General features: G+C 45.8%; 1 protein-coding gene across 1 annotated transcript; it reads left to right on the top strand.

Annotated features, from left to right (window-relative positions):
• The first annotated feature begins 1,761 nt into the window (after positions 1-1,761).
• LOC121575981 (sodium- and chloride-dependent neutral and basic amino acid transporter B(0+)-like) lies at positions 1,762-21,237 on the top strand. Its single transcript, XM_041889282.1, has 15 exons — positions 1,762-1,853; positions 2,277-2,451; positions 2,721-2,852; positions 10,851-11,012; positions 11,268-11,406; positions 11,909-12,041; positions 12,146-12,286; positions 16,420-16,555; positions 16,717-16,809; positions 16,890-17,015; positions 17,102-17,220; positions 17,359-17,458; positions 20,258-20,367; positions 20,551-20,718; positions 20,906-21,237. Exons 1-15 carry the CDS (start codon positions 1,791-1,793, stop codon positions 21,068-21,070), a joined length of 1,962 nt encoding a protein of 653 aa, XP_041745216.1. The 5' UTR covers positions 1,762-1,790; the 3' UTR covers positions 21,071-21,237.
• Positions 21,238-22,898: the final 1,661 nt, after the last annotated feature.

Genomic DNA, 22,898 nt, shown 5'->3' with positions numbered 1-22,898 from the left:
ATTAGGCCGGTGGAAATGTGTCCTTTGGTCTGGAGTCCAAATTGGAGATTTTTGTTTCCAACCTCCAGTCTTTGTGAGACGCGGTGTTGGTGAACGGATGATCTCCGCATGTGTATTTCCCACCGTAAAGCATGGAGGAGGAGGTGTTAGGGTGTGGGGGTGCTTTGCTGGTGACACTGTCAGTGATTTATTTACAACTCAAGGTACACTTAACCAGCATGGCTACCACAGCATTCTGCAGCGATACACCATCCCATCTGGTTTGGGCTTAGTGGGACTATCTTTTGTTTTTCAACAGGACAATGACCCAACACACATCCAGGCTGTGTAAGGGCTATTTGATGGAGTGCTGCATCAGATGACCTGGCCTCTACAATCCCCCAACCTCAACCAAATTGAGATGGTTTGGGATGAGTCGGACTGCAGAGTGAAGGAAAAGCAGCCAACAGGTGCTCAGCATATGTGGGAACTCCTTCAAGACTGTGGGAAAAGCATTCCAGGTGAAGCTGGTTGAGCGAATGCCAAGAGTGTGCAAAGCTGTCATCAAGGCAAAGGGTGGCTATTTGAAGAATCTCAAATATAAAATATATTTTGATTTGTTTAACACTTTTTTGGTTACTACATGATTCCATATGTGTTATTTCATAGTTTTGATGTCTTCACTATTATTCAACAATGTAGAAAATAGTAAAAATAAAGAAAAACCCTTGAATGAGTAGGTGTTCTAAAACTTTTGACCGGTAGTGTATGGTGTGTCTTACCTAGTATTTCAGAAAAGTTCTATTAGACACAGATGTGACACCAATACAATGTAATCAGTCAAAAAAGCCCAGACAAAGGACCTGCTTCTCTAATTGTTTCCAATACTGCTGCAATGCATCAATACATATTCATAAAAACACCATCAGTATCTATTTCATAACAGTTACCAGGAAATTGGCTTTGCCATGGCAGTCAAAAAGAGCACACTGTCCCAGATTTGTTTGTGAGATGTATGTTTTTACAAGATGATTCTCAACCACTGGCTGATCCTTGTGACTTATTCCGCGTTAATGTTCTTGTCCGAACAAGGACATTTCTGGCATGCTAACTGGTTGTAGTTATACATGTGCCGCGTTCAACAAGTTAGCAAGTCATAAATAAATATATAAACTACAAAGCAATTGACCGTATTTTTTTGTTTTATTTATTTAACCTTTATTTAACTAGGCAAGTCAGTTAAGAACAGATTCTTATTTACAATGACAGCCTACCCCGGCCAAACCCGGACTACACTGGGCCAATTGTGCGCCGCCCTATGGGACTCCCAATCACGTCCGGTTTATGGGCAACCTGTTCTATTTGGCATTGACTGAATAAAACCGAATAGAAAGAGTTAGTCATATCTTAGAGAGGACAAAATAATGAAAAAGTATTTCCCAGAAAATACTGTAGACACAGTCATTGTCTTTGTTCTCTGTTTGGAAACACACATGCACGCACACACGTGGTTTCGAGCATTTCACTCAAGCTATAATTAGGTATGCCAGTAATTCAGGTGACTGATAAAAAGTGTGATGACAGAAAATCCCAAATACATTCCTTACTCACTCACCTTCAACCGTGGCCATAGGGTTCATCGGGAGCTGGGATGTGAGAACAGAGCCGGGAGCAGAGCGGTGATTGGCTAGAGAGACACTGGTGACCTGTCTGTCACTCAGGCACACAGGAGTTTAAATACCTGCGCTACCTGTCTCTCCCAAGAAAACGCTTCTCATCGCATCACTTCTTCTGAACGTGACAGCAGCAAAATGAGGAAATATTGGTGCAGTTTCACGGACGAAATATTTAAAAACCATGCGGCCACTGACACGGTAGGATGACATTCAACTATGTTTGTGTAGCAGTCAATTATATCATGGTTGATGGGAGGAATGATATTTCAACCAAAGCAACTTCATTCTGATGACTGTCCTTTAATTGATCTTGTTAGCCTGGGGATGAGGTTACTTTTTTTAGTCAGCATATAAAGAGGGTGATTGGTGAATAGACAATACTTGCACAGCCCAAATAACAAATTGGTAGATGTGGTTACAAACTGATTTGTCTCTATTGCATACAACTTGCATCGGCTACTAATGTTCCCCTATTGTCACTCTTAATAAAGAAAGACTAATTCCATTGTGTTGCCAGTATGGAACAATGGCCTACCATTGTCTTCTAAGCTATTGAAATCTGCTCTTACTTACTATTAACATCCCTGTGTCTGTCCGTCCATCTGTCTGTCCGTCATACAGGTTAAGGATGACCATGAAAAGCAGCAGCAGGACTCCCATGTGGGAAGCAATGACGAGAATATTGACCGGGGGAACTGGACCAATAAGAGGGAGTACATGTTGTCTATGATTGGCTACGCTGTGGGTCTGGGGAACGTATGGAGGTTCCCCTACCTGGCCTATAAGAACGGAGGAGGTAAGTGGAAACACACACACACACACACACTCACACAGACACTCACATACTCCCTCAGTGAGATAAGCCTGCTTAATGTGCAGGAGTGACAATGGGAACTCAATACCCTATAATCAAACTTATAAACTTAATCATGGCAGAACGTTCTTAAGGCATAGTTTAGATTGTTGTATTTGCATTGGTTTTAAGACCATACACAGTCCCACCATCCACTGGCCACCCCTCTCTCTCTCTCCCCCTCTCTCTCTCTCTCTCTCTCCCCCCTCCAGGTGCTTTCCTCATCCCATATTTTATCATGCTAACTGTTGCTGGTATCCCTTTGTTCTTCCTGGAGAGTTCCTTCGGTCAGTTCTGCAGCCAAGGCCCTGTCAATGTGTGGAGGGCTCTGCCCATATTTCAGGGTAAGACTAACCCCTACTGCCGTATCTATAACCCTTTTAGCCCATGCTTCAGTTACCTATTACTCTTGGCCTTAACCCTTCATTGTTAGCAAATATGTAACGTGTACGCAATTTGTTGGAAGCTCCACCACTATACTGTTTATATCTAAGCAGATCCTTCAGATCTGTTAACATTGAAGGGTAAGGGCCAAGGGGGAGGGGTAAAGAGTGAATTGGGACTGGCTGTAAGACTGTTTTTTCCAAGACTAGGAGCTCATCTATTCACTTCACCACTCAGACCTTTCTCTGTGTTTGAGTTTTGTGTGAGCAGCCAGCCCATTATACCACTGGATCAGCCATATTGACCTTAGGGGAGATTGGTCTCACGTTTGTTTAAACAGTGTAGTAATGGTTAACCATACGACCTGAACCGTAACTCTTTATGGGTGGGAGTTCAGAGGATATATCAGTACAGCCACAGGGCTAACCCTAACTCCAAGGTTGCCAGTCCATTTATCTACCCAACCCCTGGTTTAACCTATAACCCTAAGGCTGCTGCGTGCCATCCCTTTTCTTACCCAGCCCCAGGTTCAGTGGATCACTGGGTCACTCTGTCAGACTGGCCTCTACAGGTAAACTGCCAAAATAAAGTAAACACTTGAGTAAATGAGGGATACAATTTATATTAAAAGCAGGTGCTTCCACACAGGTGTGGTTCCTGAGTTAATTAAACAATTAATGCTTAAGGTCATGTATAAAATTGCCCAGTTGCCCATTATTTTGTCTATCATGGCTAGAAGAAGATCGACTGGTGTGCTGACTCAAGCGCAATGGAATTGTCGACACATTGTTCACCCATCTTGGAATACCTGATGGTAAAATGCTGACTCTTCTACCTCCTGAGGGAGTTTTCAGCTGTTATCGTGACTGCTGTATACATTCCACCTCAGGAAAAATAACAAGCTGGCACTTAACGAACTGTAAGAGGCTATAAACAAGCAGGAAAACTTACATCAGGAGGATCACCGACCCGGAGGACTGAGTGATTTCGCTCGCCAAGACCGACATGAGCACGCCCCCATCCACATCGACGGGGCTGCAGTGGAGTGGGTCGAAAGCTTCAAGTTCCTCGGTGTCCAAATCACTAAGGACTTAAACTGCTCCACACACACGCACACAGTTGTGAAGGCACGACAGCACGTCTTCCCCCTCTGGAGGTTAAAAAGGTTTGGCATGGGCCCTCAAATCTTCAAAGTTCTACAGCTGTACTATTGAGAACATCTTAACTGGCTGCATCACTGCTTGGTATGGCAATAGCACCGCCCTCGATCGCATGACGCTACAGAGGGTGGTGCGGACAGCACAGTACATCACTGGGGCTGAGCTCCCTGCCATCCAGGACTTCTATATGAGACGGTGTGAAAGAAAGGCCTGGAAAATCGCATCAAAACGCATAAAGTCTGACGCCAACAGGCTCCTGAACAGCTTCTATCCCCAAGCCATAAGACTGCTAAATAGCTAATTAAATAGCTAACTAAATGTATTTTATTTATATTTTTGCACTGTCAATGCACACTCACAGGGCTTTACAAACTCACACAACTGACACTCCAACACACACACAAACACTCACTTCACAATTTGCTCACACACATATAATATGCACATACATTTATACTGACTCTACACACACACACACCCACTCACAAACAATCATCATATATGCTGCTGCTACTCTGTTTATCATGTATCCTGATGCCTAGCCATCTTACCCATATACACTGCTCAAAAAAGTAAAGGGAACACTAAAATAACACATCCTAGATCTGAATGAATGAAATAATCTTATTAAATACTTTTTTCTTTACATAGTTGAATGTGCTGACAACAAAATCACACAAAAATTATCAATGGAAATCAAATGTATCAACCCATGGAGGTCTGGATTTGGAGTCACCCTCAAAATTCAAGTGGAAAACCACACTACAGGCTGATCCAACTTTGATGTCCTTAAAACAAGTCAAAATGAGGCTCAGTAGTGTGTGTGGCCTCCACGTGCCTGTATGACCTCCCTACAACGCCTGGGCATGCTCCTGATCAGGTGGCGGATGGTCTCCTGAGGGATCTCCTCCCAGACCTGGACTAAAGCATCCGCCAACTCCTGGACAGTCTGTGGTGCAACGTGGCGTTGGTGGATGGAGCGAGACATGATGTCCCAGATGTGCTCAATTGGATTCAGGTCTGGGGAATGGGCGGGCCAGTCCATAGCATCAATGCCTTCCTCTTGCAGGAACTGCTGACACACTCCAGCCACATGAGGTCTAGCATTGTCTTGCATTATGAGGAACCCAGGGCCAACCGCACCAGCATATGGTCTCACAAGGGGTCTGAGGATCTCATCTCTGTACCTAATGGCAGTCAGGCTACCTCTGGCGAGCACATGGAGGGCTGTGCGGCCCCCCAAAGAAATGCCACCCCACACCATGACTGACCCACCGCCAAACCGGTCATGCTGGAGGATGTTGCAGGCAGCAGAACGTTCTCCACAGCGTCTCCAGACTCTGTCACGTCTGTCACATGTGCTCAGTGTGAACCTGCTTTCATCTGTGAAGAGCACAGGGCGCCAGTGGCGAATTTGCCAATCTTGGTGTTCTCTAGCAAATGCCAAACGTCCTGCACAGTGTTGGGCTGTAAGCACAACCCCCACCTGTGGACGTCGGGCCCTCATACCACCCTCATGGAGTCTGTTTCTGACCGTTAGAGCAGACACATGCACATTTGTGGCCTGCTGGAGGTAATTTTGCAGGGCTCTGGCAGTGCTCCTCCTGCTCCTCCTTGCACAAAGGCGGAGGTAGCAGTCCTGCTGCTGGGTTGTTGCCCTCCTACGGCCTCCTCCACGTCTCCTAATGTACTGGCCTGTCTCCTGGTAGCGCCTCCATGCTCTGGACACTACGCTGACAGACACAGCAAACCTTCTTGCCACAGCTCGCATTGATGTACCATCCTGGATGAGCTGCACTACCTGAGCCACTTGTGTGGGTTGTAGACTCCGTCTCATGCTACCACTAGAGTGAAAGCACCGCCAGCATTCAAAAGTGACCAAAACATCAGCCAGGAAGCATAGGAACTGAGAAGTGGTCTGTGGTCACCACCTGCAAAACCAGTCCTTTATTGGGGGTGTCTTGCTAATTGCCTATAATTTCCACCTGTTGTCTATTCCATTTGCACAACAGCATGTGAAATTTATTGTCAATCAGTGTTGCTTCCTAAGTGGACAGTTTGATTTCACAGAAGTGTGATTGACTTGGAGTTACATTGTGTTGTTTAAGTGTTCCCTTTATTTTTTGAGCAGTGTACATATCTACCTCTATCACTCCAGTATCCCTGCACATTGTCAACATGGTACTGGAACTGACAGATGCTGTATATAGTATGCTTACTTACTTTCTCATGTTCTTCTTATTTTTATTTCTTGTGTGTTTTTGTTCTACCTTATATTGTTTTTAGTATTACATTGTTATTGATTGTTGGGTATAGAGCTTGCAAGAAAGGCATTTCACTGTGCTTGTGCAGGTGACATTAAAACTTGATCTCAGTGATTTTGAAAGAGGGGTCCCAAAGGAGCATAGGGGGTTTAAAGGGTGTGTGTGTCTCAGTCACCAGATCTCAACCCAACTGACCACTTATGGGAGATTCTGGAGCGGCGGCTGGTACTGCGTTTTCCACCACCATCAACAAAACAGTTTCAGACACTTGTAGAATCTATGCCAAGGTTCATTAAAGCTGTTCTGGCGGATCGTTTAAGACACTTTGTGTTTCCTTTATTCTGGCAGTTACATGTAGCTGCTTTATGAGCCAGAACACAGATTGCACTTTTATTGACTCATGGTAAAGACGTTACTCAGTATTGGAGTTACTCACTATAAATCCTTCTATTGCTATTGTTTTTATATATTTACTGTCTACGGTAGTGTTTCCCAATCCTGGTCCTGGGGACCCCTAACCTAACGTAGCAGGCGTAGAAAGACACCTAAGCCGAGTCCCAACCATTTTTCAGGGGAAATGGAAGTTAGGTTGAAAATACTGTAGGTATCCCTGCTCAGGCTAAGACCCAGATGCAGACACAGGAGGCGGATAGTACGAGTCTCAGAGTGTATTACAGCACAAGGGGCAGGCAATCGGTAGCTCAAGCTAGGCAAAGAGTTGTAATCCAAATCAGACTCAGGCAGGTACAGGACGGCAGGCAGGCAGGATCAGGGTCAGGACAGGCAGAAAGGTCAGAACTGGGAAGATTAGAAAAAGCAAAAACTAGCACACAGGAACACGCTGGTAGGACTTGACGGGACAAGCCAAACTGGCAACAGACAAACAGAATACGCAGGTATAAATACACATGAGGTAATGGGAGACACCTGGTGGGGGTTGGAGACAATCACAAAACAGTTGAAACAGATCAGGGTGTGACAGTAGCCCTGAAAAACAGAAACATCCACTTTCTGCCCAAGGACAACAAAAATGTGCAAACAAAAACGTACACCCCTTTGGGTCCCCAGAACCAGGTCAACAAAAAAAAACACTGGTCTAGGGTGTACATGTAAGCAGTTTCTTAGTCATACTTTTTGTTTGGGGGGGGATTTGTTTCAACTGAATTGTTTGCATCATTTCTAATCCCCTTATTTTATTTATTTTCTACACTTCTTTCCCTACCATCCCTACCCTAATTGGAGTAAACAAACAGACAACAATACTTCTACTGTCACGATCGTCAGGGAGAGACCAATGCGCAGCGTGTTGAACGAACATGGTTAACTTTATTATCTTTAGTGATAATATACAACAATAAACAAAACAAGAAACGACTCGTGAAGTCCATGGTAACAATGACCAACACCGAACAAGAACCCACAAACACAAAGGGAAAACAGACAGTTTAAATATGGCTCCCAATCAGAGACAACCAGCCAACAGCTGACACTCGTTGCCTCTGATTGGGAGTCACTCAGGCCAACATAGAAATAGACAAACTAGAACCCCCAACATAGAAATATAACACATAGAATAAACACACCCTGGCTCAACAAATAGAGTCCCAGAGCCAGGGTGTGACAGTACCCCCCCCTAAAGGCGCGGACTGCGACCGCGCCTCAATAAGAGCAAAACAGGGGAGGGCTGGGTGGGCATACCTCCTCGGCGGCGGTTCTGGCTCCGGCCTTGCCCACCACCCTCCAATAAACCCCCCATAGCGCCCCTGGTCCGGTCTGGCCCCGCTGGCTGGAGCTGACCTGGACGTAGCAGGAGCGGCTAGCTTCAGCTCCGTTGTGGAGCAGTTGAGCGGTACCTGATTTGGCACCGATGACCCAGGCACGGGTTGTGCCGGACTGACGACGCGCACCCCTGGCTTGGTGCGTGAGGCAGGAACAGACCGGACCGGGCTGACAATGCGCACCCCTGGCTTGGTGCGTGGAGCAGCAACGGGCCGGACCGGGCTGACGATGCGCACCCCTAGCTTGGTGCGTGGAGCCGGAACGGGCCTCACCGGACTGACGACTCGCACCCCTGGCTTGGTGCGTGGGCCGAACGGGCCTCACCGGACTGACGATTCGCACCCCTGGCTTGGTGCGTGGGCCGAACGGGCCTCACCGGACTGACGACTCGCACCCCTGGCTTGGTGCGAGTAGCAGGAACGGGCCTCACCGGACTGACGACTCACACCCCTGGCTTGGTGCGAGTAGCAGGAACGGGCTGGACCAGGCTGACGACTCGCACCCCTGGCTTGGTGCGAGAGGCAGGAACAGGCCGGGCCGGGCTGGCGACGCGCACCGTAGGCTTGGTGCGAGTGGCAGGAACAGGCCGGGCCGGGCTGGCGACGCACACCATAGACTTGGTGCGAGTGGCAGGAACAGGCCGGGCCGGGCTGGCGACGCACACCGTAGGCTTGGTGCGAGGGGCAGGAACAGGCCGGGCCGGGCTGGCGACGCACACCGTAGGCTTGGTGCGAGTGGCAGGAACAGGCCGGGCCGGGCTGGCGACGCGCACCGTATACTTGGTGCGAGTGGCAGGAACAGGCCGGGCCGGGCTGGCGACGCGCACCGTAGACTTGGTGCGAGTGGCAGGAACAGGCCGGGCCGGGCTGGCGACGCGCACCGTAGACTTGGTGCGTGGAGCAGGGACAGGCCGGACTGGGCTGGCGACGCAACCCCGTAGGCTTGGTGCGTGGAGCAGGAACAGGCCGGACTGGGCTGGCGACGCACACCGTAGGCTTGGTGCGTGGAGCAGGAACAGGCCGGACTGGGCTGACGACGCACCCCGTAGGCTTGGTGCGTGGAGCAGGGACAGGCCGGACCGGGCTTGCGACGCGCACCGTACACTTGGTGCGAGGGGCCGGAACAGGCCGGACCGTACTGGGGACACACACCACTGGCTCTACCTCGGGATCTGGAACGGGCCGGACCGGACTGGTAACACACCCCAGTACCTCTCGCCGTGCCTCTACACCTTCCCTCCCTGCTTTGACCAGTGGCCCCCGTAACCTGGTGGCCTTCTGAATCCGCCCCTTTTCTGCCTCCGTCAGCCCCGTCGTCCATGCCGTGTGCCCCCCCCCTAAAAATTTTCTGGGGTTGCCTCTCGCCTGTCCGACGTTGACACTGCTGACGCCGCTGCTCCTCTTTCGCCAGGGCCTTTCCCGGCGCTTCCTCCCATGTCCAGTCCAAGTTCTGCTCCTGGACACGCTGCTTGGTCCTTACTTGGTGGGTTCTTCTGTCACGATCGTCAGGGAGAGACCAATGCGCAGCGTGTTGAACGAACATGGTTAACTTTATTATCTTTAGTGATAATATACAACAATAAACAAAACAAGAAACGACTCGTGAAGTCCACGGTAACAATGACCAACACCGAACAAGAACCCACAAACACAAAGGGAAAACAGACAGTTTAAATATGGCTCCCAATCAGAGACAACCAGCCAACAGCTGACACTCGTTGCCTCTGATTGGGAGTCACTCAGGCCAACATAGAAATAGACAAACTAGAACCCCCAACATAGAAATATAACACATAGAATAAACACACCCTGGCTCAACAAATAGAGTCCCAGAGCCAGGGTGTGACATCTACTGCTACTTATAGATATTTCACTCACATCTACAGTACCTGTAGTTAAATAATTATACATATATTCCTAATTTCTTCTTTGTTCAATTGCTGGATTTTCACCCACAGCGGCACAGTCATACTTGTTTGTGACTCACCTATTATTTATTTTCATTGCCACTGCAGTTATTCTAGCGTGTACTGTGGTGGATCAATGACACACTTATCATACTTCTTATCATATACTCTGTCAGGTCTTCCTTGGAATAGAGAATGTTTACCTCAGTGGAACTTCCTTGTTTAGATAAATCTTAAGAAAAGGAACTACAACATGACAGGTTGACCAGTACACCAGGAATCTCTGGTTCTAGCTGTTTGGCTGAATCAGTATGTGGTAAATATGAAACTTCAGAGACCCTGTCACGTTCGTTTACAGACGGGACGGACCAAGGCGCAGCATGATATACGTACATGTTTATTTAAATGAATAAACAACCGACAAAACAACAAACCGACGAAACGTGAAGTCCAAGGCAGCACAACACAACATACCTTAACCGGAACAAGATCCCACAACCCACTAGTGCCAATAGGCTGCCTAAGTATTGTCCCCAATCAGAGACAACGAGCGACAGCTGCCTCTGATTGGGAACCACACCGGCCAACATAGATCTAGACAACATAGAAAATCACACCCTGACTCAACAAATGAGAGTCCCCAGAGTCAGGGCGTGACAGACCTGCATGTCTTGTCAATGAAGTGACTTTGCTATCATGGATAGGGACAATTCACCTCAATTCAATCTATGCAGGAAGTGAAGTGAAGTGAAATTCAGATTCAAATATTGAAGAATCCTCCTTGATAAAAAACAAATGGTAGTTCCGTGTAAACCTTTCCCCTCTACCTCTTCTCCCTCTCCTCTCCAGGTGTGGGTGTAGCCATGGTTTTGGTCAGTACGTTAGTAGGCATCTACTATAACGTCATCATTGCCTACAGTCTCTACTACATGTTTGCATCCTTCCAGTCCCCTCTGCCATGGAGCGACTGTTTCTACTGGTCCAACAGCAACTGTAGCCTCACTCCTAGAGGTACCTGTTTTATAATGTAGCATCACATCTAAAGATGTAGGGAAGTTTCCATGTTGTGCAGCTTTTACTCTTCTGTTGTGTTAATTAGGCTCCAAACAGAAGAAAACCTGGACCTTGTCCAATATTTTTAATTTTACGTTGCTAAACATATAGAAACATGTTCCATTGTGTGCTTTAATGAACATGACCCAGGTGAACCAGAAAAGAGTGCCCAGCAACTCTGCCACTTTGACTAATGACTTCTGACCTTTACAGAAGTGTGCAACGTTACAACAGCTTCCAACTGGAGTGTGCCAGTACTTACAGCCAACATGACGGTGTGGGAGAATGGGACCTGCCCAGAGGGAATTATAGTCAGCATTCCAGTACAGAGTCCCAGCGAACAGTACTGGGAGTGAGTAACACACCCACACACCACAATTCTATTTCATTTTTGCTCGCAGTCAAAAATACTTCAGTGGTAGCGCAGGTTGTGTTGAATGCCAGGTTGTCTGTAATGAGGTGTGTAAACTGAGCCTGTCTGTAAGACAGGTTAGCGTTTTTCACCATTAATATTGTTCTGGAGGCAGCTCTACAGAGTGGTCAATAGCTGGCACAGCCACAAAGTCATAAAATTAGATTTTATACCTTAACCCTAACCTTAACCACACTGCTAACCCTAAGGCCTAACCTTAACCTTAACCCTACTTTAAAGAAAGTATCACTGCCTCCTTCTCACAAATGATCCAAAAAATATAACAATTAAATAAAGTTGGTTCAACACAGTGGCGGGTCATTTTGACCCTAGGACAACGGGAGGGTTAAATCAAGACCAAAAAGCAAATTTTAGTTTTCATGAATTTTTACAATATATCCAGTCGGTAAGATGGTCTATCTGTCTGTGTGTCCCTCCCCAGCCTGGTGGCCTTACAAAGGTCTAGTAGTCTGGATGAGACTGGTCCGGTGGTCTGGCATCTGGCTCTCTGCCTGCTGCTGGGATGGCTGCTTATCGCCGCTGCCCTATACAAAGGCATCAAGTCCTCAGGAAAGGTCAGTATGACCCAGATCCATTTTGTGTGTGTGAGTTGGTCCTGTCTTTCTGATGTGTTTGTGTATGTTGTGTGTCTAATAATTGTTTGTGTGTCTGTCACCAGGTTGTGTATTTCACCGCTACATTTCCCTATGTGGTCTTGCTGCTTCTGCTGATCCGTGGAGTGACACTAGAAGGTGCCAGAGACGGTATCGAGTTCTATATCGGCTCCCAGTCCAACCTCACCAAACTGGGAGAGGCAGAGGTCAGGGACTAACCTCTCACCTTTCACCTTTGACCTTTCACCTCATCTCTTCTCAGGATCAAACCACTACCCTTTAACCCCACTATGTCAGGGTTCCTCTCACCATATCTGCCACTGATCAGATGGAGAGGCAGTATTAGTTTACCAGTTAGTTATGTTGCACAAAGAGCAGGGCGATCACTCTAGTTTGAAGTCGAAGTTAGACGTCCATCCAGGTCCCAAGAACGTCTGGGATTGTCTTCAAAACAGTCCACTAGGGGCAACGGTGAGCACTATTACATTCAAGTAGGCTGGCAGCTTGCTAGGTTGTTGTGGACATGGATGTGCGTATAAGCCATGCTCCAGTGCCAAAGGTTGAATGTCCAATCCCAGTGCTAGACAATTCAATGTTTTGTTTTAAGCCTTTCCCAAACTTTAACCCTTAACCACTCTGAATTAATTCCTAAACTTAACCCTATTTTAACCCTATGCCCAAACCTTATCCCTTAACGAGACACGAAACACAAGTGTTTTCGGTTTCACTTTTGTGGAGTTATGTAACAGTGTCTCAACTTAAATATCAAAAACCGTTGTTTACCTTGACTTCACCCTTAGACGTTTGGAAAAACGTGGACAAACACGTTTGGAAAACAGAACAGCGCCGGAAGAAGATGGCTGCCGTTTTACAGCCCTCTAACCAATTGTACTATTATGTGTGTTTTTTCGCGTTATTTGTAATTTATTTTGTACATAATGTTTCTGCCATCGTCTCTTATAACCAAAGAGAGCTTCTGGATATCAGGACAGCGATTACTCACCTCGCATTGGACGAATATTTTTTCTTCAACGAGGCGTTCGCGAAGGATATCATACAGACACCCGACAAGGCCCAGATCCCCGTCATTCGCGTGAGGAAGAGACGGAGATATCGCGGACGCAGATCCGGGTGCCTCGTAAGGATCCGACGGCGAGCGAGTAAACTGCCTCTCCCATCAATCCTATTAGCCAACGTTCAATCTTTTGAGAATAAAATTTATGATTTAAGATTACGGTTATCCTACCAACGGGACATTAAAAACTGTAATATCTTATGTTTCACGGAGTCGTGGCTGAACGACAACAATGATAACATTCAGCTAGCGGGCTATACGCTACATCGACAGGACAGAACTGCAGACTCTGGTAAGACAAGGGGTGGCGGTCTCTGTATATTTGTAAACAACAGCTGGTGCACAAAATCAAATACCAAGGAAGTCTCGAGGTTTTGCTCGCCTGAGGTAGAGTATCTTATGATAAGCTGTAGACCACACTATTTACCAAGAGAGTTTTCATCTATATTTTTCATAGCTGTCTATTTACCACCACAAACCAATGCTGGCATTAAGATTGCACTGAATGAGTTGTACAAGGCCATTAATCAACAGGAAAACGCTCATCCAGATGCAGCGCTCCTAGTAGCCGGGGACTTTAATGCAGTGAAACTTAAATCCGTTCTACCTAATTTCTACCAGCATGTTAAATGTGCAACCAGAGGGAAAAAAACTCTAGACCACCTTTACTCCACACACAGAGACGCATACAAAGCACTCCCTCGCCCTCCATTTGGCAAATCTGACCATAACTCTATCCTCCTGATTCCTGCTTATAAGCAAAAACTGAAGCAGGAAGCACCAGTGATTCGGTTAATAAAAAAGTGGTCAGATGACGCAGATGCTAAGCTACAGGACTGTTTTGCTAGCACAGACTGGAACATGTTCCGGGATTCTTCAGACATCATTGAGGAGTACACCACATCAGTCACTGGCTTCATCAATAAGTGCATCGATGATGTCGTCCCCACAGTGACCGTACGTACATACCCCAACCAGAAGCCATGGATTACAGGAAACATCCGCACTGAGCTAAAGGGTAGAGCTGCCGCTTTCAAGGAACGGGACTCTAACCCGGACGCTTATAAGAAATCCCGCTATGACCTCCGACGAACCATCAAACAGGCAAAGAGTCAATACAGGTCTAAGATTGAATCATACTACACTGGCTCTGACGCTCGTCGGATGTGGCAGGGCTTGAAAACTATTACAGACTACAAAGGGAAGCACAGCCGCGAGCTGCCCAGTGACACAAGCCTACCAGACGAGCTAAACCACTTCTATGCTCGCTTCGAGGCAAGCAACACTGAAGCATGCATGAGAGCACCAGCTGTTCCGGGACGACTATGTGATCACGCTCTCCGTAGCCGATGTGAGTAAGACTTTTAAGCAGGTCAACATTCACAAGGCCACAGGGCCAGACGGATTACCAGGACGTGTACTCCGAGCATGTGCTGACCAACTGGCAAGTGTCTTCACTGACATTTTCAACATGTCCCTGACTGAGTCTGTAATACCAACATGTTTCAAGCAGACCACCATAGTCCCCGTGCCCAAGAACTCTAAGATAACCTGCCTAAATGACTACCGACCCGTAGCACTGACGTCTGTAGCCATGAAGTGCTTTGAAAGACTGGTCATGGCTCACATCAACAGCATAATCCCAGAAACCCTAGACCCACTCCAATTTGCATACCGCCCCAACAGATCCACAGATGATGCAATCTCTATCGCACTCCACACTGCCCTTTCCCACCTGGACAAGAGGAACACCTACGTGAGAATGCTATTCATTGACTACAGCTCAGCATTCAACACCATAGTGCCCTCTAAGCTCATCACTAAGCTAAGGATCCTGGGACTAAACACCTCCCTCTGCAACTGGATCCTGGACTTCCTGACGGGCCGCCCCCAGGTGGTAAGGGTAGGTAACAACACATCTGCCACACTGATCCTCAACACGGGGGCCCCTCAGGGGTGCGTGCTCAGTCCCCCTCCTGTACTCTCTGTTCACCCATGACTGCATGGCCAGGCACGACTCCAACACCATCATTAAGTTTGCCGACGACACAACAGTGGTAGGCCTGATCACCGACAACGATGAGACAGCCTATAGGGAGGAGGTCAGAGATCTGGCCGTGTGGTGCCAGGACAACAACCTCTCCCTCAACATGACCAAGACAAAGGAGATGATTGTGGACTACAGGAAAAAAAAGAGGACTGAGCACGCCCCCATTCTCATCGACGGGGCTGTAGTGGAACAGGTTGAGAGCTTCAAGTTCCTTGGTGTCCACATCACCAACGAACTATCATGGTCCAAACACACCAAGACAGTCGTGAAGAGGGCACGACAAAGCCTATTCCCCCTCAGGAGACTAAAAAGATTTGGCATGGGTCCTCAGATCCTCAAAAAATTCTACAGCTGCACCATCGAGAGCATCCTGACTGGTTGCATCACCGCCTGGTATGGCAACTGCTTGGCCTCTGACCGCAAGGCACTACAGAGGGTAGTGCGTACGGCCCAGTACATCACTGGGGCAAAGCTCCCTGCCATCCAGGACCTCTATACCAGGCGGTGTCAGAGGAAGGCCCTCAAAATTGTCAAAGACTCCAGCCACCCTAGTCATAGACTGTTCTCTCTGCTACCGCACGGCAAGCGGTACCGGAGTGCCAAGTCTAGGTCCAAAAGACTTCTCAACAGCTTCTACCCCCAAGCCATAAGACTCCTGAACAGCTAATCATGGCTACCCGGACTATTTGCACTGCCCCCCCACCCCATCCTTTTTACGCTGCTGCTACTCTGTTAAGTATTTATGCATAGTCACTTTAACTCTACCCACATGTACATATTACCTCAACTACCTCAACTAGCCGGTGCCCCCGCACATTGACTCTGCAACGGTACCCCCCTGTATATATAGCCTCCCTACTGTCACTTTATTTTACTGTATATATAGCCTCCCTACTGTCACTTTATTTTACTTCTGCTCTTTTTTTCTCAACACTTTTTTGTTGTTGTTGTTTTATTCTTACTTTTTTTGTTTAAAATAAATGCACTGTTGGTTAAGGGCTGTAAGTAAGCATTTCACTGCAATGTCTGCACCTGTTGTATTCGGCGCATGTGACCAATAAAATTTGATTTGATTTGATTTGATTTGAAATTTCAAAGTCAAACTCTGATACCTTGTAGCAAAGAGATGGTTCACTCAAAATGCATAATTGATTGCTGTTGAAAGTTACTGAGGCTGACTGTGCCTTCTGTGCTTGTGCCTGTGTCTGTGGCAGGTGTGGAGGGATGCAGCGACACAGATTTTCTATTCGCTGTCGATAGCGTGGGGTGGAGTCACAGCCTTGTCCTCTTATAACAAGTTCCACAACAATGTGTTCAAGGATGCGCTGATCGTCTGCCTCACCAACTGTGGTACGGGACACTCACAAAACACACACACAAAACACACACACACCAGACCGAAGCTAATTGCATCATAGAAACTAGGAAATATACATTGAAGAACATTGTTCCAGTTCTTTCATTGTGTTCCAGTACCAGTGTGTTTGATCCTTCTTAATGTCACTGTATAGGTACCAGTGTGTTTGCAGGCTTCGCCATCTTCTCCATCCTAGGTCACATGGCTCATGTCTACGGAAAGCCTGTATCAGAGGTTGCCCAGGCAGGTCAGTAGTACACCACTGTACTGTATTCAGCTTTACCTGACACGATAACCCCCTAACAAACTAACAGTGTGTGTGTGTAGGTTTTGGCCTAGCATTTATTGCATACCCTGATGCCCTGTCCAAGCTTCCCATCTCTCCTCTCTGGTCCATCCTCTTCTTCTTCATGCTGCTCACACTCGGACTCGACTCGCAGTTCGCTGGCATAGGTCAGTCACAGACACACATACACACACTACTAACTAGAACTAGACAATGACCCCTGACCTCTGACTCTTGACCTCTGTTCCCTCAGAGGTCATCTCCACCTGCCTACAGGACGCCTTCCCTGAAACCTTAAAATCAAAAAACTCCATCATCCTTGTGGCTACCTGTGCCATCCTCTTCCTGCTTGGCCTGCCGTGCGTAACCCAGGTAGGTCCTTAGTTACCGTGACAGAAGGAAGTCCTTAGATACCACAATTTCCTTCGCTGTTGACCATTTTGTGCAAATTAATTCATGCTTTATGTGTGTGTATTTGTGTGTGTGATAACTGTGTGTGTGTCTCTCCAGGCAGGGATATACTGGGTGACTCTGATGGATCAGTTCTGTGCTGGCTTTGTTCTACTGATCGCTGCTCTGCTGGAGCTCATTGGAGTCTTCTACATCTACGGTAAATTGAAATATGCTACATACAGATGTAGGATCTTAATTTGAGCCAGTTTGCTAAAGCAGGAAAATAATCCTGCAGCAACAGGAAAAGTGAATTATTATGTGGATTGTAATGAATGGGAAGTCTTATGTAGGTATTAATCATTTTTTTGTTAGGGAAAATCAAGTCTGACATTTTAAAGTGGGAATTAGAAGCCTTTTTAAACCTCGAATACACTACAAGTTTGCATTTCCTGCTGTGCAGGTAATTCTCAGCAACAAAAGAGTGATCAAATTAAGATCCTACATCTGTACAGGTAACTACAAAATAATAGAAACACTTCAGTAAATAAGGGATACAAATTATATTGAAAGCAGGTGCTTCCACACAGGTGTGGTTCCTGAGCTAATTAAGCAATTAACATCCCATCATGCTTAGGGTCATGTATAACAATGCTGGGCAGGCCATTATTTTGGCCATTATTTTTGCTACCATGGCTATGTCCCTATAGGATGACAATGCCCCCATCCGCAGAGCACAAGTGGTCACTGAATGATTTGATGAGCATGAAATATTTAAACCATATGCCATGGCCGTCTCAGTCACCAGATCTCAACCCTATTGAACACTTATGGGAGATTCTGGAGAAGCGCCTGAGACAGCGTTTTCCACCACCATCAACAAAACATCAAATTATGGGATTTATCGTGGAAGATTGGTGTCACATCCCTCCAACAGAGTTCCAGACACTTGTAGAATCTATGCCAAGGTGCATTGAAGCTGTTCTGGCTCGTGGTGGCCCAACGCCGAGCAGCCCAGCGACACAAGCCCACGGGAAGAGCTAAATGCCTTCTATGCAAGCAACACTGAACCATGCATGAGAGCACCAGCTGTTCTGGACGACTGTGTGATCTCACTCTCCGTTGCTGATGTGAGTAAAACCTTTAATAGGGTAACATTTGCAAGGCTGCAGAGCCAGACGGTAAACAAGGACACGTACTCAGAGCATACGCTGACCAGCTTGCAAGTGGTCCTCTGTAGCTCAGCTGGTAGAGCACGGCGCTTGTAACGCCAAGGTAGTGGGTTCGATCCCCGGGACCACCCATCCACAAAAATGTATGCACGCATGACTGTAAGTCGCTTTGGATAAAATATTATTATAAGTGTCTTCACTGTTACACCAACTTGTTTCAAGTAGACCACCAAAGTCCCTGTGCCCAAGAACGCCAAGGTAACGTGCCTAAATGACTATCACCCCGTAGCAGTCACATCTATAGCCATGAAATGCTTTGAAAGGCTGGTCATGGCTCACATCAACACAATCATCCTAGACGCCCTGGACCCACCAATTCTCGAACCAATAGGACCCTGAACAGCTTCTACCCGCAAGCCATAAGACTGCTAAACAAGACTGCTAAATAGCTTATCAAATGGCTACCAGACTACCTGCATTCCCAGCTAACAATTCTAGGAAGAGGTCAATATATATATATATATATATATATATATATATGCTACACACAATGTTCCCCTAATGTTTGAGTGTCCAGTTTTCCCTTTGTTAGGGGAACATTCTATCTACGTTAGCACAAACCTTCTGAGGACCTTTTTAGCATGTTTAGGTGTTAAAGTTAGGAGAATATTCCCTTAATGCCAAACAGAAATGATCTAGAATGTGGTTATAATGTTCTCAGAATATACAACATTATTGTTCTAGACACGTTTTATGGGAAGTTGCAAGAACATTCATGTGTCCAGTTTTCTGAGGGTTAGGAGAATATTCCATAAATGTCCCACCAAACATACACAGAACATGGTTGCCATGTTTTCAGATTATACAATATTAGTGTTCTAGATGCGTTTCATGGGAATGTTGGAAAAACATTTCTGTGTATCAGTTGTCCGGATGTCGCCTGATGGTCCCAAGGAAACGTTCTCCAAAATGTTTCACTACGCATCACGCCTTGTTACTGTTGCCAAGCCCATCAAGGCCCTGATTGGTGAACCACTGATCCGTTCACAGCTCTTTTTGTCTGTTGGCAAGTTTAGGGACAATCACACACATTGATTTTAAATTTAACACACTTTGACATACATGATTACATTGTGCATGTACACTTATTCAACATGTCCTCACCTGGGACTTGAACTCAGATCTTCCTGCTATGCCACCATGTCTGTGTCAGTTATCAGTTAATTTGACTATTCTATCATCATCGACTAAATTTACTTATTTCAATAATTTAAGGGCTTTCTATATAGTTTTCGAATGTTGGTGGGGCATACACTTTCACACACACTGCTACTTTCTATTATCTATCCTGTTGCATAATCACTTTACCCCTACTATATAAATGTAGCTACCTCAAACCATTGCACATCGACTTGGTACTGGTTCTCCCTGTATATAGCCATGTTATTGCTATTCACTGTGTATTTATTCTTCTTGTCACTATTTTAATGGTTTTATGTTTATCTTTAACTCTGCGTTGTTGGAAAATAACCTGTTAGTATTTCCCCTGTTAGTCTACGAATTACGTGACAAATAACATTTGATTTATGACACCTTATTTACATTTTAGTCATTTAGCAGACGCTCTTTTCCAGAGCGACTTACAGGAGCAATTAGGGTTAAGTGCCTTGCTCAAGGGCACATCGACAGATTTTTCACCTAGTCGGCTCAGGGATTAGAACCAGCGACCTTTCGGTTACTGGCACAACGCTCTTAACCACTAAGCTACCTGCCGCCCCTTATGTTGGTGTTTCCTTTTTAGTTGGCAGTTACCTATTCTATGACATGTATTACGTGTATGTGTGTAGGAGGAAACCGTTTCATTAAGGACATAGAGATGATGATTGGGACGAGGAGCTCTCTCTTCTGGCTGTGGTGGAGAGCATGTTGGTTCTTCATCTCTCCCGCCATCATCATTGTGAGTTCTCTCTCTCTCTGCCTCTCTGTCTCTGTCTTCCTCTTTAGAACTTAGATTCTATCCTACCTGGCTCTCTGTTCAATGGTCCTCATTTCTCTAACCCCTTTGTTTCTCTAACAGACGTAAGCACACTCTCTAACGCCTGTGTGTGTGTGTGTGTATGTTGTTGTTGTTGATGTGTAGGTGATCCTGGTGTGGTCGTTGTTGACGTTCCGTCCCCCGTCCTACGGTACGGTGCAGTACCCTGCGTGGGGGGTGGCTCTAGGATGGTGTATGATCGCCTTCTGTCTCATCTGGATCCCCCTCCTCGCTATCTGGAAAATACTCACCTCCCAAGGAAACCCTTGGCAGGTGGGTGTGTGTTTGTGGGTGGCAGAGATGTGGCTCCTTAGGACTTCTGAGAGTGTTTGGAACTTCTCCTGCAATTGTCAGAATCCTTTTTTAGGATCTAGCGTCTGAAGTATCTGTCTGTGTGTCTCCAAGTGTCTGCAGTGTGTGTGAATCCATTAAAGTTACATGAATGTGTCTCTGTCTGCAGCGTCTGTGTGCTGTGTGTTCTCCTGTGGAGAGTTGGGGTCCGTACCTGGAGGTCCACTGGGGAGAGCGTTATGCAGATGGACGACGATGGTACTACAGGAAGAACTCTGTCCACCTGCCAGACAACAATGTTTACATCATCCCCAACAACCTCACACGCCTCTAACCCCCTGGTGTGTGTGTATGTGTGTGTGTGTGTGTCAGTGGAAGCTGCTGGGGAGGATGGCTCATAATACTTGCTGAAATGGAGTGAATGTGTTTGATATATTTGATACCATTCCACTACTTCCACTCCAGTCATTACCACGAGTAATTAAGGTGCCACCAACGTGTGCACACTAGGTGACAAATCTGTCATTGTGCCCTTGAGCAAAGCACATAACCCTAATTGCTCATGTAAGTCGCTCTGGATAAGAGCGTCTGCTAAATGACAAAAATGTAAATGTGGTATCACCACTTTTAATAAGATTTTATAAACGTTTTATACGTACACTCCCCTATGTATTTATTTTGACAGTGAAGCTAAAATGTTTAATTTTGCTGTATGTTTTATATTTGACCTTCGTCACAGAATGTCACCTTTTATTTGAGGGTATTTTCATACGTATCTGTTTTACCATTTATTTCTGAATACACTTTATGTATTGAGTTCCCCCATTTGAAGGTGTCATAAATATTTGGACAAATTAACTTGTATTGAGTTTAATATTTGGTCACATATTCCTAGCACGCAATGACTACATCAAACTTGTGATACTCAAAAGGTCAAATAGGGGGTACTTATATTTGTCCTGCATGTACAAGTGTGAAATGGAAATGTTTTTTTTGCATATCCCAACTCCCCCTGAGAGTCGGGTCACAGCCAGGGATCAGCCATTATTGACGGTGACCCTGGCGCAATTAGGGTTAAGTGCATTGCTCAAGGGCAGATCAACAGATGTTTTACCTTGTCGGCTCCGGGATTTGAAATAGCAACCAATGCTCTAAATGATGTAACCTCTAGGCTACTTGCCGCCCTCTACAACCTTGTTGGATGCATTTGCAGTTTGTTTTGGTTGTTTCAGAATGTTGTGCCCAATAGAAATGAATGGTAAATAATGTATTGTGTCATTCTGGAGTAACTTTTATTGTAAATAAGAATAGAATATGTTTCTGAACACTTCTAAATTAATGTGGCTGCTACCATGATTAATAGTGAATAATGATGAGTAAGAAAGTTTTGACTACTTTAATGCACATATAAGTGAATTTCTCCAAATACTTGACACCTTCAAATGGGCAGACTAGATACATAAAGTGCTTTTTTTTCCTAAACGGTAAAACGGATATGTATGAGAATACGCTCAAATAAAAGGAGACATTTTGTACTGTCGCCACATGTAAAACATTTGAGTATATAGCCAAATTAAAAGTTTTAAATTCACTGTCCAATTAAATATGTAGGGGAGTGTATGTGTGTATTTCATACGTGTGTGTGATCATTATGAATTCTTGTGATTTACTTATTAATTATTTAATTAGGAATTCTTAGTTTCACTTTGCACTGTGGTCTTGCCTGTTGTTTTTAATGTTTTAATTCATTAAACCACAGATTTTACATGAAGTTGAAGTAGTTTTCTATTTACTGTTGTCTACATGATGTTTACTGTGCTCCCTTTCAGTCAGTCACACGGTATCACATACTATGGGGAGTCAACGACCAATCCTATTCAATTGAAGCAAACTGAAATCACGCCCAACAGGCCAATGGATGCCGAGCCCGCCCTCGGAAGCCACAACTTCCTGGTTATAATACCAGGGCTCGCATCCATTTCCTAAATTATTCGCTTTTCAGCTCGCTTGAAGGAAGAACTTGTCACGCAATTTACAAACTTTTCAAGCACACAAAGGCTACAAGGTTCGGCTCTGACTTAGGTGTCTGTTAACCTCTGGATGGGTGTCCCGTGAATGGGACAGTTGTTACTCAATATGTATAATGTGACTACAAATATGTT

The sequence above is a fragment of the Coregonus clupeaformis genome, chromosome 10 (genome assembly GCF_020615455.1).
Source record: "Coregonus clupeaformis isolate EN_2021a chromosome 10, ASM2061545v1, whole genome shotgun sequence".
NCBI classification, from domain to species: Eukaryota; Metazoa; Chordata; class Actinopteri; order Salmoniformes; family Salmonidae; genus Coregonus; species Coregonus clupeaformis.
This window is presented reverse-complemented; position numbering and strand designations above follow the sequence as displayed.

Bases quoted from the DNA above. Each gene is read 5' to 3' on its own strand.
- LOC121575981 (XM_041889282.1), top strand. From the start codon at position 1,791: ATGAGGAAATATTGGTGCAGTTTCACGGACGAAATATTTAAAAACCAT. The intron at 1,854-2,276 runs GTAGGATGACAT...TCCGTCATACAG, and splicing joins ACCATGCGGCCACTGACACG to GTTAAGGATGACCATGAAAA. The intron at 17,016-17,101 runs GTCAGTCACAGA...CTGTTCCCTCAG, and splicing joins CTCGCAGTTCGCTGGCATAG to AGGTCATCTCCACCTGCCTA.